Source organism: Salvelinus alpinus, chromosome 1 (assembly GCF_045679555.1).
Source record: "Salvelinus alpinus chromosome 1, SLU_Salpinus.1, whole genome shotgun sequence".
Classification (NCBI taxonomy): Eukaryota; Metazoa; Chordata; class Actinopteri; order Salmoniformes; family Salmonidae; genus Salvelinus; species Salvelinus alpinus.
The window spans coordinates 24,009,623-24,026,388 of record NC_092086.1 but is presented as its reverse complement, the minus strand read 5'-3'; the positions used below and the strand labels follow the sequence as shown (position 1 = coordinate 24,026,388).

General features: G+C 44.8%; 1 protein-coding gene across 1 annotated transcript in view; it reads left to right on the top strand.

Moving 5' to 3' along the window:
* LOC139559022 (ubiquitin carboxyl-terminal hydrolase 22-like) overlaps positions 1 to 15,672 on the top strand; it is a 75,226-nt gene extending 59,554 nt beyond the window's left edge. Inside the window, exons 14-18 of the mRNA XM_071374689.1 lie at positions 2,109 to 2,235; positions 3,196 to 3,287; positions 7,130 to 7,192; positions 11,732 to 11,881; positions 13,401 to 15,672. Of these exons, the coding sequence (XP_071230790.1) occupies positions 2,109 to 2,235; positions 3,196 to 3,287; positions 7,130 to 7,192; positions 11,732 to 11,881; positions 13,401 to 13,443 (475 nt within the window). The 3' untranslated portion in view covers positions 13,444 to 15,672. The remainder of the gene's footprint in view (positions 1 to 2,108; positions 2,236 to 3,195; positions 3,288 to 7,129; positions 7,193 to 11,731; positions 11,882 to 13,400) is intronic.
* The last annotated feature ends 1,094 nt before the right edge of the window (positions 15,673 to 16,766 follow it).

The window sequence follows — 16,766 nt, the reverse complement described above, 5'->3', positions numbered from 1 at the left end:
TTCCTCTTCCTCTTGTACTTCATCACCAGTCACAGCCTGGTTGCTGCAGCATGACTCTTACAGGCACAGACAGGGCTGATTCTGAGGGGTGAAAACATTGTTATAGTATACACACTTGGGGTCTGTTCCAATAGCCACACTGAGCACAGCACTGGGAATGAAGTAATGTATTGGGCATTCTTAGTGGTATGCTAGTGTGGAGGGTGGATTGTTTTGGTTTATTCAGATCCCCGGTTAGCTTTTGCCAAGTAGCAGCTATTCTTCCTGGGGTCCTTGCCTTGTGCTGCAGTGTGTGAAGTCTTCGTCTCTCTCTGATGAGCGGTATCAGTCCTCAGTCACATCGTTGACCATCAGTGTTGGCCTCCCCCCTACAGAAAACTGTTGGTCGCTGCTTAGCATTATATTGCAGCCTCTGGCAGTGTAACCATGGAAACTGACCTGTTATGTATCACTACAAACACATTCTGTTGTCTTTATATCTCTCTTCTTTATACACTGAGTGGACAAAACATTAGGAACACCTGCTCTCTCCATGACTCAGACTGACCAGGTGAATCCGGGGTACGGTAGTAGGTGCCAGGCGTACCAGTTTGTGTCAAGAACTGCAACGCTGCTGGGTTTTTCACTCAACAGTTTCATGTGTGGAAGAAGTATGATTCTCCACCCAAAGGACATCCAGCCAACTTGACACAACTGTGGGAAGCATTGGAGTCAACATGGGCCAGCATCCCTTTCGACACCTTGTAGAGTCCATGCCCTGCCGAATTGTGGCTGTTCTTAGGGGGTGCAGCTCAATGTTAGGAAGGTGTTCCTGATGTTATGTAAACTCAGTGTGTTTCTACTTTATCTGTCTCTGTATCCCTCTGTATGTATTATCTTCCCTCTTTCTCTCTTCCTCCACCCCTTTCTCTCTCTTCCTCCACCCCTTTCTCTCCCTTCCTTCTCTCTCTCGCTCTCTCCCCATGCTCTCTCGCTCTCTCCCCATGCTCTCTCGCTCTCTCTCCATGCTCTCTCGCTCTCTCCCCATGCTCTCTCCCCATGCTCTCTCCCCATGCTCTCTCCCCATGCTCTCTCCCCATGCGCTCTCTCCCCATGCTCTCTTCATGCTCTCTCCCCATGCTCTCTTCATGCTCCCACTCTCTCCCCATGCTCTCGCTCTCCCCATGCTCTCGCTCTCCTCATGCTCTCACTCTCCTCATGCTCTCACTCTCCTCATGCTCTCTCACTCTCCTCATGCTCTCTCGCTCTCTCCCCATGCTCTCCCCTCATGCTCTCTAGCGCTCTCTCTCTCCTCGTGCGCTCTCTCTCTCTCCTCGTGCGCTCTCTCGCTCTCCTCGTGCGCTCTCTCGCTCTCCTCGTGCGCTCTCTCGCTCTCCTCGTGCGCTCTCTCGCTCTCCTCGTGCGCTCTCTCGCTCTCTCCTCGTGCGCTCTCTCGCTCTCTCCTCGTGCGCTCTCTCCTCGTGCGCTCTCGCGCTCTCTCCTCGTGCGCTCTCGCGCTCTCTCCTCGTGCTCTCTCCTCGTGCGCTCTCTCTCTCCTCGTGCGCTCTCTCGCGCTCTCTCCTCGTGCTCTCTGTCTCCTCGTGCTCTCTCGCGCTCTCTCCTCGTGCTCTCTGTCTCCTCGTGCTCTCTCGGGCTCTCTCGCGCTCTCTCCTCGCGCTCTCTCCTCGCGCTCTCTCCTCGTGCTCTCTCTCTCGCGCTCTCTCCTCGTGCTCTCTCTCTCCTCGTGCTCTCTCGTGCTCTCTCCTCGTGCTCTCTCTCTCGCGCTCTCTCCTCGTGCTCTCTCTCTCCTCGTGCTCTCTCTCTCGCGCTCTCTCCTCGTGCTCTCTCTCTCGCGCTCTCTCCTCGCGCTCTCTCTCTCGCGCTCTCTCCTCGTGCTCTCTCGCGCTCTCTCTCTCGCGCTCTCTCCTCGTGCTCTCTTGCGCTCTCTCCTCGTGCTCTCTCTCTCGTGCTCTCTCTCGCGCTCTCTCCTCGTGCTCTCTCTCTCGCGCTCTCTCCTCGTGCTCTCTCTCTCTCTCGCGCTCTCTCCTCGTGCTCTCTCTCGCTCTCTCCTCGTGCGCTCTCTCGTTCTCTCTCGTTCTCTCTTAATATTCCACCCCCTCTTTCTGCAGGTTTACTCGGCCTGAGCATCTAGGAAGCAGTGCCAAAATCAAATGTGGCGGTTGCCATAGTTACCAGGAGTCGACCAAACAGCTGACGATGAAGAAGCTCCCCATCGTGGCGTGTTTCCATCTCAAAGTGAGTCTCTCTGCTCCTAGCCAATCACAAGAGGCCAGCCAAGACCACTAAGGACAATCGATTGAAATACAATATAAGAACATATCATATATTAAAGTATAATAAATATATGAATATATGAAAATATCATGTTACACAATGCATTCTCACTGTAAGCTTATAGATCCCTATTATAACTACTGGTAGAATGTTTTGTGTAAGGATAGATTTGCCTTCCATTACTGTCACTACACACACACACACACACACACACAGTCTCACACACTCAGTCTTCTACACGTTTTATTTATGGAGTATAGGGGGGCCATAATATTCCTAGGACTTTGGTGAACGTGGGAATCTTCTCTTCAGACTGATCCATCTATTACCATCAGGGCTCTAGTCTAACAGGGCTCTCTATTTCTCACACGAGGAGTCTAAATAATGTCTCTCCCCTCCCTCTCTGCTCTCCTTCTACCCCACCCCCTCTCCCTCTTCCCCTTCTCTCCTTTCTGCCCCCCTTCTCTCCTTTCTGCCCCCCTTCTCTCTTTCCCCTCTTCTCTCTCTCTCCCCTCTTCTCTCTCTCCCCTCTTCTCTCTCTCTTCCCTCTTCTCTCTCTCTTCCCTCTTCTCTCTCTCTCCCCTCTTCTCTCTCTCTCCCCTCTTCTCTCTCTCTCCCCTCTTCTCTCTTTCCCCTCTTCTCTCTTTCCCCTCTTCTCTCTCTTTCCCCTCTTCTCCACCTCTTCTCTCCCTCTCTTCTTTCTCTCCCCCTCTCTTCTCTCCCCCTCTCTTCTCTCTCTCCCTCCTTCCCCTCTCTTCTTTCTCTCCCTTCTCTCCACCTCTTCTCTCCCCCCTCTCTTCCTTCTCTCCCTCTCTTCCTTCTCTCCCTCATCCTCCTCTCTTCTCTGTCTCCCTCCTCCTCCTCTCTTCTCTGTCTCCCTCCTCCCCCTCTCTTCTCTCCCTCCTACCTCCTGGGATGTAGCGGTTTGAACACTCTGCCAAACTGAGGAGGAAGATCACCACATACGTCTCCTTCCCTCTAGAGCTGGACATGACACCTTTCATAGCTTCCAGGTGAGGTAACACACACACACACCCACTGCAGATCTAAGCTCTGGTTTGGAAATAGAAGACCCTCACTCCTCGTGTTCCCGCACTATAAAATAATGAGATGTGTGTATGAACGCTGTGTGTTCTCCATCCTCCACCTTCAGGGCATGGAATATAACCTTCCTACTGTCTATCATATACCCTGCCTTCCTACTGTCTATCATATACCCTACCTTCCTACTGTCTATCATATACCCTGCCTTCCTACTGTCTATCATATACCCTGCCTTCCTACTGTCTATCATATACCCTGCCTTCCTACTGTATCATATACCCTACCTTCCTACTGTCTATCATATACCCTGCCTTCCTACTGTCTATCATATACCCTACCTTCCTCCTGTCTATCATATACCCTGCCTTCCTACTGTCTGTCATATACCCTGCCTTCCTACTGTCTATCATATGCCCTACATTCCTACTGTCTATCATATACCCTACCTTCCTACTGTCTATCATATACCCTACATTCCTACTGTCTATCATATACCCTGCCTTCTTACTGTCTATCATATACCCTGCCTTCCTACTGTCTATCATATACCCTACCTTCCTACTGTCTATCATATACCCTGCCTTCCTACTGTCTATCATATACCCTACCTTCCTCCTGTCTATCATATACCCTGCCTTCCTACTGTCTGTCATATACCCTGCCTTCCTACTGTCTATCATATGCCCTACATTCCTACTGTCTATCATATACCCTACCTTCCTACTGTCTATCATATACCCTACATTCCTACTGTCTATCATATACCCTACATTCCTACTGTCTATCATATACCCTGCATTCCTACTGTCTATCATATACCCTGCCTTCCTCCTGTCTATCATATACCCTGCATTCCTACTGTCTATCATATACCCTACCTTCCTCCTGTCTATCGTATACCCTGCCTTCCTCCTGTCTATCATATACCCTGCATTCCTACTGTCTATCATATACCATACCTTCCTCCTGTCTATCGTATACCCTGGCTTCCTACTGTCTATCGTATACCCTGCCTTCCTACTGTCTATCGTATACCCTACCTTCCTACTGTCTATCGTATACCCTGCCTTCCTACTGTCTATCGTATACCCTGCCTTCCTACTGTCTATCGTATACCCTGCCTTCCTACTGTCTATCGTATACCCTGCCTTCCTACTGTCTATCGTATACCCTGCCTTCCTACTGTCTATCGTATACCCTGCCTTCCTACTGTCTATCATATACCCTGCCTTCCTACTGTCTGTCGTATACCCTGCCTTCCTACTGTCTATCGTATACCCTGCCTTCCTACTGTCTATCATATACCCTGCCTTCCTACTGTCTATCATATACCCTACCTTCCTACTGTCTATCGTATACCCTGCCTTCCTACTGTCTATCGTATACCCTGCCTTCCTACTGTCTATCGTATACCCTGCCTTCCTACTGTCTATCGTATACCCTGCCTTCCTACTGTCTATCGTATACCCTGCCTTCCTACTGTCTATCGTATACCCTGCCTTCCTACTGTCTGTCGTATACCTTGCCTTCCTACTGTCTATCATATACCCTGCCTTCCTACTGTCTGTCGTATACCCTGCCTTCCTACTGTCTATCGTATACCCTGCCTTCCTACTGTCTATCATATACCCTGCCTTCCTACTGTCTATCGTATACCCTGCCTTCCTACTGTCTGTCGTATACCCTGCCTTCCTACTGTCTATCGTATACCCTGCCTTCCTACTGTCTGTCGTATACCCTGCCTTCCTACTGTCTGTCGTATACCCTGCCTTCCTACTGTCTGTCGTATACCCTGCCTTCCTACTGTCTATCGTATACCCTGCCTTCCTACTGTCTATCGTATACCCTGCCTTCCTACTGTCTGTCGTATACCCTGCCTTCCTACTGTCTATCGTATACCCTGCCTTCCTACTGTCTATCGTATACCCTGCCTTCCTACTGTCTGTCGTATACCCTGCCTTCCTACTGTCTGTCGTATACCCTGCCTTCCTACTGTCTATCGTATACCCTGCCTTCCTACTGTCTGTCGTATACCCTGCCTTCCTACTGTCTGTCGTATACCCTGCCTTCCTACTGTCTGTCGTATACCCTACCTTCCTACTGTCTATCGTATACCCTGCCTTCCTACTGTCTATCGTATACCCTGCCTTCCTACTGTCTGTCGTATACCCTGCCTTCCTACTGTCTGTCGTATACCCTACCTTCCTACTGTCTATCGTATACCCTGCCTTCCTACTGTCTGTCGTATACCCTGCCTTCCTACTGTCTATCGTATACCCTGCCTTCCTACTGTCTATCATATACCCTGCCTTCCTACTGTCTATCATATACCCTACCTTCCTACTGTCTATCGTATACCCTACCTTCCTACTGTCTATCGTATACCCTGCCTTCCTACTGTCTATCGTATACCCTGCCTTCCTACTGTCTATCGTATACCCTGCCTTCCTACTGTCTATCGTATACCCTGCCTTCCTACTGTCTATCGTATACCCTGCCTTCCTACTGTCTGTCGTATACCTTGCCTTCCTACTGTCTATCATATACCCTGCCTTCCTACTGTCTATCGTATACCCTGCCTTCCTACTGTCTATCGTATACCCTGCCTTCCTACTGTCTATCGTATACCCTGCCTTCCTACTGTCTGTCGTATACCCTGCCTTCCTACTGTCTATCGTATACCCTGCCTTCCTACTGTCTATCGTATACCCTGCCTTCCTACTGTCTATCATATACCCTGCCTTCCTACTGTCTGTCGTATACCCTGCCTTCCTACTGTCTATCATATACCCTACCTTCCTACTGTCTATCGTATACCCTACCTTCCTACTGTCTGTCGTATACCCTGCCTTCCTACTGTCTATCGTATACCCTGCCTTCCTACTGTCTATCGTATACCCTGCCTTCCTACTGTCTGTCGTATACCCTGCCTTCCTACTGTCTATCATATACCCTGCCTTCCTACTGTCTGTCGTATACCCTGCCTTCCTACTGTCTGTCGTATACCCTGCCTTCCTACTGTCTGTCGTATACCCTGCCTTCCTACTGTCTGTCGTATACCCTGCCTTCCTACTGTCTATCGTATACCCTGCCTTCCTACTGTCTGTCGTATACCCTGCCTTCCTACTGTCTGTCATATGTCTGTTCGGCATTGAACATGCGGCTCTGACTGTGGTGTTCAGGAGTCATGTGGCTCTGGCTGTAGTGAGTGGCAGATCAATGGACAGATAAATAGGAGAGTGGGAGGCTCTCCTGTGTGTCTGCTTATTATACAGGACACCCCTGCCACCTAGTGGATGTGTGGGACACTTTCATGTCATCCTCTGGGGTTCTTTGTACTTTAAATAGTTTTTAACTGGAGAAATTGCTTTACCCCAAAATCAATCAATCAATCAATCCAAGACACAGTATTATGTCTGAAATGTCATGACAGAATTGTAGTATTTGGTAACACTTTCCTTCATAACACTGACATACGGTGACATAACAGATTGTAGTAACACTCTTCAACTAACAGTCTTACTACCACTGACTTCGCTGAGGAAACAGGAGCTCACTATGACTGACAGATATGTGGTTTTCTCACCCAGCTACCTTAAGATGACTGGAGATAAGAGCATCAGCTTAATGACTGAAATATACATGTAACCGGCACTGTGAGACTGTCATCTGAATGACTGTTATGTAACCTGGATGTTTCAAGTCAAGTGTAACCATGTACGTCTCTATTAGATGTTGGATGATGTTCTTCTCACCGCCCCGGGTCAATGTAGTGGTTGGCATTTGATATGAGTGTCTCTGTCCTCTACAGTAAGGAGAGCAGGATGAATGGCCAGTATCAACAGACAGTAGAAGTATTAAACAACGACAATAAGTAAGTATGTCAAGGTTTATTCTGTTATGGTAAACAGCAACAACATATCCCAAGTAAACAGCACCAGATCTGGCTTCAAGTAAGATTGAAATGTTGTTTAAATACTTGATCCGGGCTTGATTGAGCTTGCCTTGCACAATGGAACCAAGAAAATAGTTGACAAAGTGCAAACATGGCCCACCTAGCACTCCAGACAAGCTAAAACAAACATGGCCCACCTAGCACTCCAGACAAGCTAAAACAAACATGGCCCACCTAGCACCCCAGACAAGCTAAAACAAACATGGCCCACCTAGCACTCCAGACAAGCCAAAACAAACATGGCCCACCTAGCACTCCAGACAAGCTAAAACAAACATGGCCCACCTAGCACTCCAGACAAGCTAAAACAAACATGGCCCACCTAGCACTCCAGACAAGCTAAAACAAACATGGCCCACCTAGCACTCCAGACAAGCTAAAACAAACATGGCCCACCTAGCACTCCAGACAAGCTAAAACAAACATGGCCCACCTAGCACTCCAGACAAGCTAAAACAAACATGGCCCACCTAGCACTCCAGACAAGCCAAAACAAACATGGCCCACCTAGCACTCCAGACAAGCTAAAACAAACATGGCCCACCTAGCACCCCAGACAAGCTAAACCAAACATGGCCCACCTAGCACTCCAGACAAGCTAAAACAAACATGGCCCACCTAGCACTCCAGACAAGCTAAAACAAACATGGCCCACCTAGCACTCCAGACAAGTTAAAACAAACATGGCCCACCTAGCACTCCAGACAAGTTAAAACAAACATGGCCCACCTAGCACTCCAGACAAGCTAAAACAAACATGGCCCACCTAGCACTCCAGACAAGCTAAAACAAACATGGCCCGCCTAGCACTCCAGACAAGCTAAAACAAACATGGCCCACCTAGCACTCCAGACAAGTTAAAACAAACATGGCCCACCTAGCACTCCAGACAAGCCAAAACAAACATGGGCAGCCTAGCACTCCAGACAAGCTAAAACAAACATGGCCCACCTAGCACTCCAGACAAGTTAAAACAAACATGGCCCACCTAGCACTCCAGACAAGCTAAAACAAACATGGCCCACCTAGCACTCCAGACAAGCTAAAACAAACATGGCCCACCTAGCACATCAGACAAGCTAAAACAAACCTAGCACATCAGACAAGCTAAAACAAACATGGCCCGCCTAGCATTCCAGACAAGCTAAAACAAACATGGCCCACCTAGCACTCCAGACAAGCTAAAACAAACATGGCCCACCTAGCACTCCAGACAAGCTAAAACAAACATGGCCCACCTTGCACCCCAGACAAGCTAAATCAAACATGGCCCACCTAGCACTCCAGACAAGCTAAAACAAACATGGCCCGCCTAGCATTCCAGACAAGCTAAAACAAACATGGCCCACCTAGCACTCCAGACAAGCTAAAACAAACATGGCCCACCTAGCACTCCAGACAAGCTAAAACAAACATGGCCCACCTTGCACCCCAGACAAGCTAAATCAAACATGGCCCACCTAGCACTCCAGACAAGCTAAAACAAACATGGCCCACCTAGCACTCCAGACAAGCTAAAACAAACATGGCCCACCTAGCACTCCAGACAAGCTAAAACAAACGCTGGAAGGATTTCAGATTTCCACTAGTATTTGAACCGAGGTCTAGATAAATTAAAGCTAGATTAATTTCATTATAATTGTTTCCATGCTAGCGCAACAGCGAATGCTAACGGCGTGGAGCATCCTAGTCCGACTCCCAAATGAAATCAATTTAAACACTATTAACAGTAGCTCCATTTTTCTCATCCATGGCCGTTACAATGGCATTCATTATCCAAGACATTTACCAGGGGTAAATGAATCAGTGTTATACAGTACCATTTGTAGTTGTTGTTTGACTGGAGTACTAAGGACTAGTGTTCATGGTCCCTGTGACTGTTTTGATGGATTGGATGAAGGCCATTGACTGTTCCTCTGACTAGTTGACATGGTCAGAGAAATGGATGTATAAACTAAGAGGAATAGGTGAAGCCAGAATAATCAGGTGAAGTCGATATATATATATATATACCACCAGCTGTGTTATAAAGTACTTTAAGTCAACCTCGCTTCCTTCTCCACTGTCTGTGTGTTGTGATGGAGCAGATATTCTCTGTTTAACCTTTTGTCAATAGGGGGAGCTGTTAGCATTATTTTTTTTTTTACATTTCCAAATTAAACTGCCTCGTACTCAATTCTTGATCGTACAATATGCATATTATTGTTATTATTGGATAGAAAACAGTCTATAGTTTCTATAGGAGTTGAAATTTTGTCTCTGAGTGGTACAGAACAATTTCTACAGCACTTTTCATGACAGGGTTCAGATTTCAGAAATTTTTACCTCTGATCTGGGGTCTGTTTTTAAGGCGACAGTGAATGCTATGAAGAAACCGACACTGCCTACGTCTTCCTCTGGGTGTCTGTACGTCATCACGTTTTCAATGGAATCGATGGGACGTTCTCAGCCATTATAAAAGACGAAAATGTACAGAGACCACCCTTTCTCAACGTGCGCCTGAAGCGTCAAGGCCATCGGACCTGCCTCGTTCCAAATCGTTTTCTAACCAGCAGTATTTCTCCGGTCATGTTTTCAGTCGTTATAGTTGTTAAAAACATCATAATGTAGTGAATTTTAACCGTTTTATATCAATTTATATCCGTTTAGTGCGATTTTGAGGAATTTCTTTGTCGTGCACTCTGAAAGTTTGGACACGCTTTAGGGTGTCGGTCGTTGGTGATGGACATTTCGAAGGACAGAGGACATCTATCGACCAAAAGACGTTTATAACATAGAAAGGATACATTGCCCAAGAATATGATGGAAGATCAGCTCAAAGTAAGCAATATTTAATATGATAAACCGTGTTTCTGTCGAAATATTTTAAACGCATATATCGCCATTTTGTTTGGTATAGCTTCACTTGGCCAACCCTGTATTGAAAAGTAAGGATAATTTTAAAAATGTAAATCAGCGGTTGCATTAAGAACTAATTTGTCTTTCGATTCCTGTCAACCCTGTATTTTTTAGTCAAGTATATGATTAGCTTTTAATTAAACTAGATCACTCTGATAGATGACGTCAGACATATTGAGGCTTGATTTCCTAGTATTTTCATTGTGTAACCACGGTTTTGTATGGCTAAATATGCACCTTTTCGAACAAACTGTATATGTATGTTGTAAAATGATGTTACAGGAGTGTCATCGGAAGAATTCTGAGAAGGTTAGTGAAAAAATTAATATCTTTTGGCGGTGGTTACGTTATAGCGCTCTTTGGCTGGAATCGATGCTCTGGTAACGTTGGAACATGTAGTATGCTAACTTATCGATTTATTGTGTTTTCGCTGAAAAACGCTTAGAAAATCTGAAATATGGTCTGAAATCACAAGAACTGGGTCTTTCCATTGCTATGCTTTGTCTATTTTTATGAAATGTTTTATGATGAGTAAATTGGTCATACACGTTGCTCTATCTAGTAATTCTAGTGGATTTGTGATGGTCGGTGCAATTGTAAACTGTGATTTCTACCTGAAATATGCACTTTTTTCTAACAAAAACTATCCTATACCATGAATATGTTATCAGACTGTCATCTGATGGGTTTTTTTATAGGTTATTGGCTATCAATATCTTAGTTGAGCCGAATTGGTGATAGCACCTGAAGGAGTAAGAAACTGATGGAGTTAGAATAGTGGTGTATTTTGCTAACGTGTTTAGCTAATAGATTTACATATTTTGTCTTCCCTGTAAAACATTTTAAAAATCTGAAATGGTGGCTTTATTCACAAGATCTGTATCTTTCATCTGGTGTCTTGGACTTGTGATTTAATGATATTTAGATGCTACTATCTACTTCTGAAGCTATGCTATCTATGCTAATCAGTGTGTGGGGGGTGGGGGGTGCTCCCGGATCCGGGTTTCTGAGGCAGTAAAAGTTAACTGTCTGTGTGTTGTGGTGGAGCAGGTATTCTCTGTTTAACTGTCTGTGTGTTGTGGTGGAGCAGGTATTCTCTGTTTAACTGTGTGTGTGTTGTGGTGGAGCAGGTATTCTCTGTTTAACTGTGTGTGTGTTGTGGTGGAGCAGGTATCCTCTGTTTAACTGTGTGTGTGTTGTGGTGGAGCAGGTATTTTCTGTTTAACTGTGTGTGTTGTGGTGGAGCAGGTATTTTCTGTTTAACTGTGTGTGTGTTGTGGTGGAGCAGGTATTTTCTGTTTAACTGTGTGTGTGTTGTGGTGGAGCAGGTATTCTCTGTTTAACTGTGTGTGTGTTGTGGTGGAGCAGGTATTTTCTGTTTAACTGTGTGTGTGTTGTGGTGGAGCAGGTATTCTCTGTTTAACTGTGTGTTGTGGTGGAGCAGGTATTCTCTGTTTAACTGTGTGTGTGTTGTGGTGGAGCAGGTATTCTCTGTTTAACTGTGTGTTGTGGTGGAGCAGGTATTCTCTGTTTAACTGTCTGTGTGTTGTGGTGGAGCAGGTATTCTCTGTTTGCGGTGGTGAACCACCAGGGCACCCTGGAGAGTGGTCACTACACCAGCTTCATCCGCCAACACAAGGACCAGTGGTTCAAGTGTGACGACGCCATCATCACAAAGGCCAGCATCAAGGACGTGTTGGACAGTGAAGGGTGGGTCGTCAGACACCAGACTCCACGGTCATTTTCTTTAGATAACAGACTGAAAGAAAAGACTGGAGCAGGGAGGGACTACCAATAGAAAAACACTACTATTCGTTTTCTGTCGTAAAATATTTTGACTGTGTTCAATGGGGTACACTGTAGCAAAACCTTTTTTCAGAGGAAAACAATAGGTTGTGTTATTGAACAAGTTCAGGTAGTACCTCCAGGTTTCAATCAATTTCCAAATGTTTTCTCCCCACTGAACATAACCCTGAGGATCCATTTCAGTCAAGTTACTCTCAGTTGATTTGGATGTGGAATTTCTGTGGGATTGCGGTTCAATACCCGCATCATGTTCAGAACTACCTGTACAACTACTGCTACTACCTGAACGTGTCCAATATGAACACAGATGTCCATTTGTTGTTGCAAAACGTTTTGTGTGCCCTACTGAACACAATGTTAGATTGCCGTCAATTTAGATTTAATTGACCCCAACTCTAGAGGTCGAGTCCATCCATACACATTCTTATAGTGTTAACAACCCTGAACAACCCCACATAAACTAACCACGTTTAAGTTAACTGTTTTCCTGTACTATTACTACTAATCACATTTAAGTCTAATAGTGCTTTCCCTCTTCTGCTACTAATACTGCTACTAATACTGCTACTGCTACTAATACTGCTATTGCTACTAATACTGCTACTAATACTGTTGCTAATACTACTGCTACTAATACTGCTACTAATACTACTACTTCTACAGCTACTGCTGTTACTGCTGCTATTACTACTTAATACTGCTACTAATACTGCTACTAATACTGCTACTAATACTACTAACTAATACTGCTATTCATACTACCCTGCTACTAATACTGCTACTAATACTACCGATACTAATACTACTGCTGCTGCTAGTACTACTTACTGCTGCTACTACTACAGCTGCTACTACTACTTACTACTACTGCTACAGCCACTACTACTAATCACATTTAATCTAACTATTTCCCTTTACTACTACTACTACTACTACTACTACTACTACTACTACTACTAATCACATTTAAGTCTAATAGCACTTTCCCTGTACTACTACTGCTAATAATCACATTTAATCAAACTATTTCCCTTTACTACTGCTAATACTACTCCTGCTACTAATACTACTACTAATAATACTACTGCTACTAATCACATTTAATCAAACTATTTCCCTTTACTACTGCTACTACTACTAATACTACTACTACTACTGCTACTAATCACATTTAATCAAACTATTTCCCTTTACTACTGCTAATACTACTCCTACTACTACTACTAATCACATTTAATCAAACTATTCCCCTTTACTACTGCTAATACTACTACTACTACTACTACTACTACTGCTACTAATCACATTTAATCAAACTATTCCCCTTTACTACTGCTAATACTACTCCTGCTACTAATACTACTACTACTACTACTACTAGTCATCACATGTAAGTCTAATAGCTATGTTCCTTTCCCCTCAGGTATCTCCTGTTCTATCACAAGCAGTTCCTGGAGTATGAGTAGCCTTACCTTGGAGACCGCTGACTCTGCGGAGAACCAACCAACCCCACGCTCAAAGAGATGAGAGGAACCAACCAATGACTGTGGAACAGAGGACGATAACACACGAACACACAAACCTACCTGAAACTCTGACTATACCGGTTACTACTACCCCCCTGACAGGGGTGACAGTCTAACATAAACAATGACTAATAGTGAAGAATCATGCAAAACTTGTTCAAAAACAGCACTGAGCTCCCGGCATCTACTTGACACAACTGAATGGAGAAAGAGAATGAGGAAAAGTGGAGTGGTGTGGGTGGGAAGGAGCCCTCCCTCTCTCTCCCTCACTCCGCCCCTTTTCTGACGTTGGGGCGGAGCCTTGGCGAGAGTGATTGACAGTTCTGTGGAGAGGAAGTAGGAGGGACGAGGTCACAGTGGGGCTCAAACCCCCAAAACTACAGTATTCATTTGTGACTTGTTGTTTCTTTCCTCATGGTGCTCTCGTTTCCACTGACCACGCATTTACCATACAGTCACGATGGGAGGAGACAGTCCACGGCTTCATATGCATACACAACTGAATGCAGAAACCATATATACTACAACAACAAAACAAAAGTATGGTATTATTTAAAATAAAATAGCAAACAAGATCTGGTTATTATTCTTATCATTTGACTTTAGTTCTGTAATATGCTGTATGATCCTCTAGTACATCTATTTTTTTAAAGAGGAAAAGTGAGAGAACTGAGAGCGTGAGACGCCGTTCTTGCTAGTTGCCTGGTAAGCGTAGCCAAACACGAAAAATGGACTTGGAGCAAACTGAACGTACCCATGTTCAAACTATTTTGTGGTTTATTATTTTCTTGTTTAATTTTGGTTGAGGGCAAGGGAATATCTATTTTTTTATTTAGCGACTCGTTCATTGAAATTAATTGTGTACCATTTCTTTCCAGTGTCCACGTTAATCTCATCGTTCTGTTTTGTTGCGGTGCAGTAATGTCCCTTCCTTGCTGTCATGGTACCTTCAGAAGACGTTATTTCGATATAGTATTCTTTATTGTGGGAAGTGTTGTTGGGTATATAATGATGGTGGTGATTTTAAAATGGCTCACTTTTGGCTGTTGACATGTTTGAGAAAAGCTATAGGTTTCTTGTGGCATTATGAAGTAGAGGTAATGTATTCTCTAGCTTGGTCCCAGATCTGTTTGTGCTGTCTTGCTAAAGCTCTTATAGGAGCTGGCAAACAGATCTGGGACCAGGCTAGGCAGTATATTTAGAGGATTAGAGGCCATGGCTATCAGACTGCTGTGGGTCTTTTTAGAAGGCCTCTGCAACACAGTAGGGTGCATACCTGGGGCAAATCACTTGCTATTCCCCATATACTGCAGAGACAAATGTAGTTCTCTAGGGAATAGTGGGCTATTTCAAACAGAGACCTAGAGTCCGTCAACTAATGCGATGTGCCAACGTAAGCCTACTGCAACACAGCTGTGCAGGTCTTGGGCAAAACTGAAATGGCTCACTATTCCCTATATAGTGCACTACGTTTTAATTCTGTCCAATAGTTGTGCACTACATAGGGAATAGTGTGCCATTTTGGACACATGTCAGTCAATCTGTCTTAATGTCGCCTTGGACAATAATACCTCGACGCCTACACCTCTTCTGTTACAAGACTCCATTGATTATGATTTTTGTACTGTACTGGTGTTGGGGGGGGGGGGGGGGATAAATGGCGATGATGAAAGATTGCACGTACACGGTGGCGCTGTCTGTTTGCTGCACCCTCTCCAGCTTTTGAATCCATCAGTGTTCTCTTAATATCCACAACAACAACCACACGTGGCTTGTTCAGACCAAGGTCATGTTCATTAGGCACCAAATAGAAAACTCACAAATGGGGAGGGATTGCTTGGGCTTGTCCAATGAGAAACGCTAATTTAAATGTTCCGTGGCAAAACGTTATCCATTGCGTGCCCTGATGTGCACGACCCAATGTGGCAATGTTGCCTCTGCAGTGCAGCAACACAGTGCTCTATCCTATCAGTATGCTGTCTGAATTCTGAGTCTAAAAAGAAAGAACACAAATGTGTTGTTGGGTATTTTATGTTTGAATATCACTGTGTATGTAAAGATTTAAAAAAGAAATGTGGGAAAAATGTATACCACATTGATACCGCAACACTTTGGGTCTGGTTCTGCTGCTCGGGAAACAAACAATAAATAAAACATGTCTATCCTCTGGTCTGGTACAGATAGTCTGTTATTGAACCCTGAGCCAGAACAGATGGTAGAAGAACAGAGAAATCACACGTTTAAATGGTCGCGCCACCAAGGCTTCCGATGCATCATGTTGGTCTGAGAGAAGAGCGCCACCCAGAGGTCATTCAGGAACGCAGCCCTAACGTGCAAGGAGGTGAGAGGAGAGACATTGTCCATTTCAGTGATAAAACTCATGTGGTCCTTTTTACTCTTTAATTAGAACATACTCTGTCTCCATTGCCTGATTTCTTCCGTTTCAAATCTATTCCATCTTTTCTCTAGTGTAGTGTGCAGTTTCGTGGTGTTGAATGACAACGTTTGGATAGAAATGCTTTTAGTAGAAATGAATGTCTGATAGAATAGGAAATGGTGTCAGCTATTCATTCTATCTTTAAAGCTCAGTGTTTCACGTCACTGAATACATCCCTGTAGGTAAACCACGAACACAGACAGAAGATGGAGAACTGCCTGCCACAGATGTGGATACTAGTTTCCCTGAAGCCCTCTATAGTGTAGTTTGGGGGCGGCAGGGAGCCTAGTGGTTAGAGATCCTCCATGAGCACAGTTGTGTACGTCATCCATGTTGTATGTTAAGTCCTGCAATTTGTATGGTACGTTACGAATGTGTATGTGCTTAAGATCCCGTTCAAGCTCTTTTCAATGCATGATTCTTACTAGCTTGTTTCTCTTGCTGTGTCTTTCTGTTTCCCTGAAGCCTTCCATAGTAGATTAAGTGACTTGTTCCAATAGATCCTAGTGGAGTCAATAACCTCATGGTAGTGTTAGGAAATGTCTGTTTAGATGGCATATTATGCCTTACCCCATTCTCAGGTCCTGCAGCCTAAGAATTGAGCACTCCCACTGTGTGGGTGTATGTTTCCACTGTTTGGGTGAGGTTTCCACTGTTTCGGTGGTGATTGGCTGAGGCTGCTGCATGTGGTCTCACAGGTATAGTACAACATCAGTACAATAGTTCTAAATGAATAAATGGGACACCATTCACCCTTCCCGGAAATCTGCTTAATGTATGTTTATAGACAGCATACTGCAAGAGTAGAGATTAGACCACACTTCTA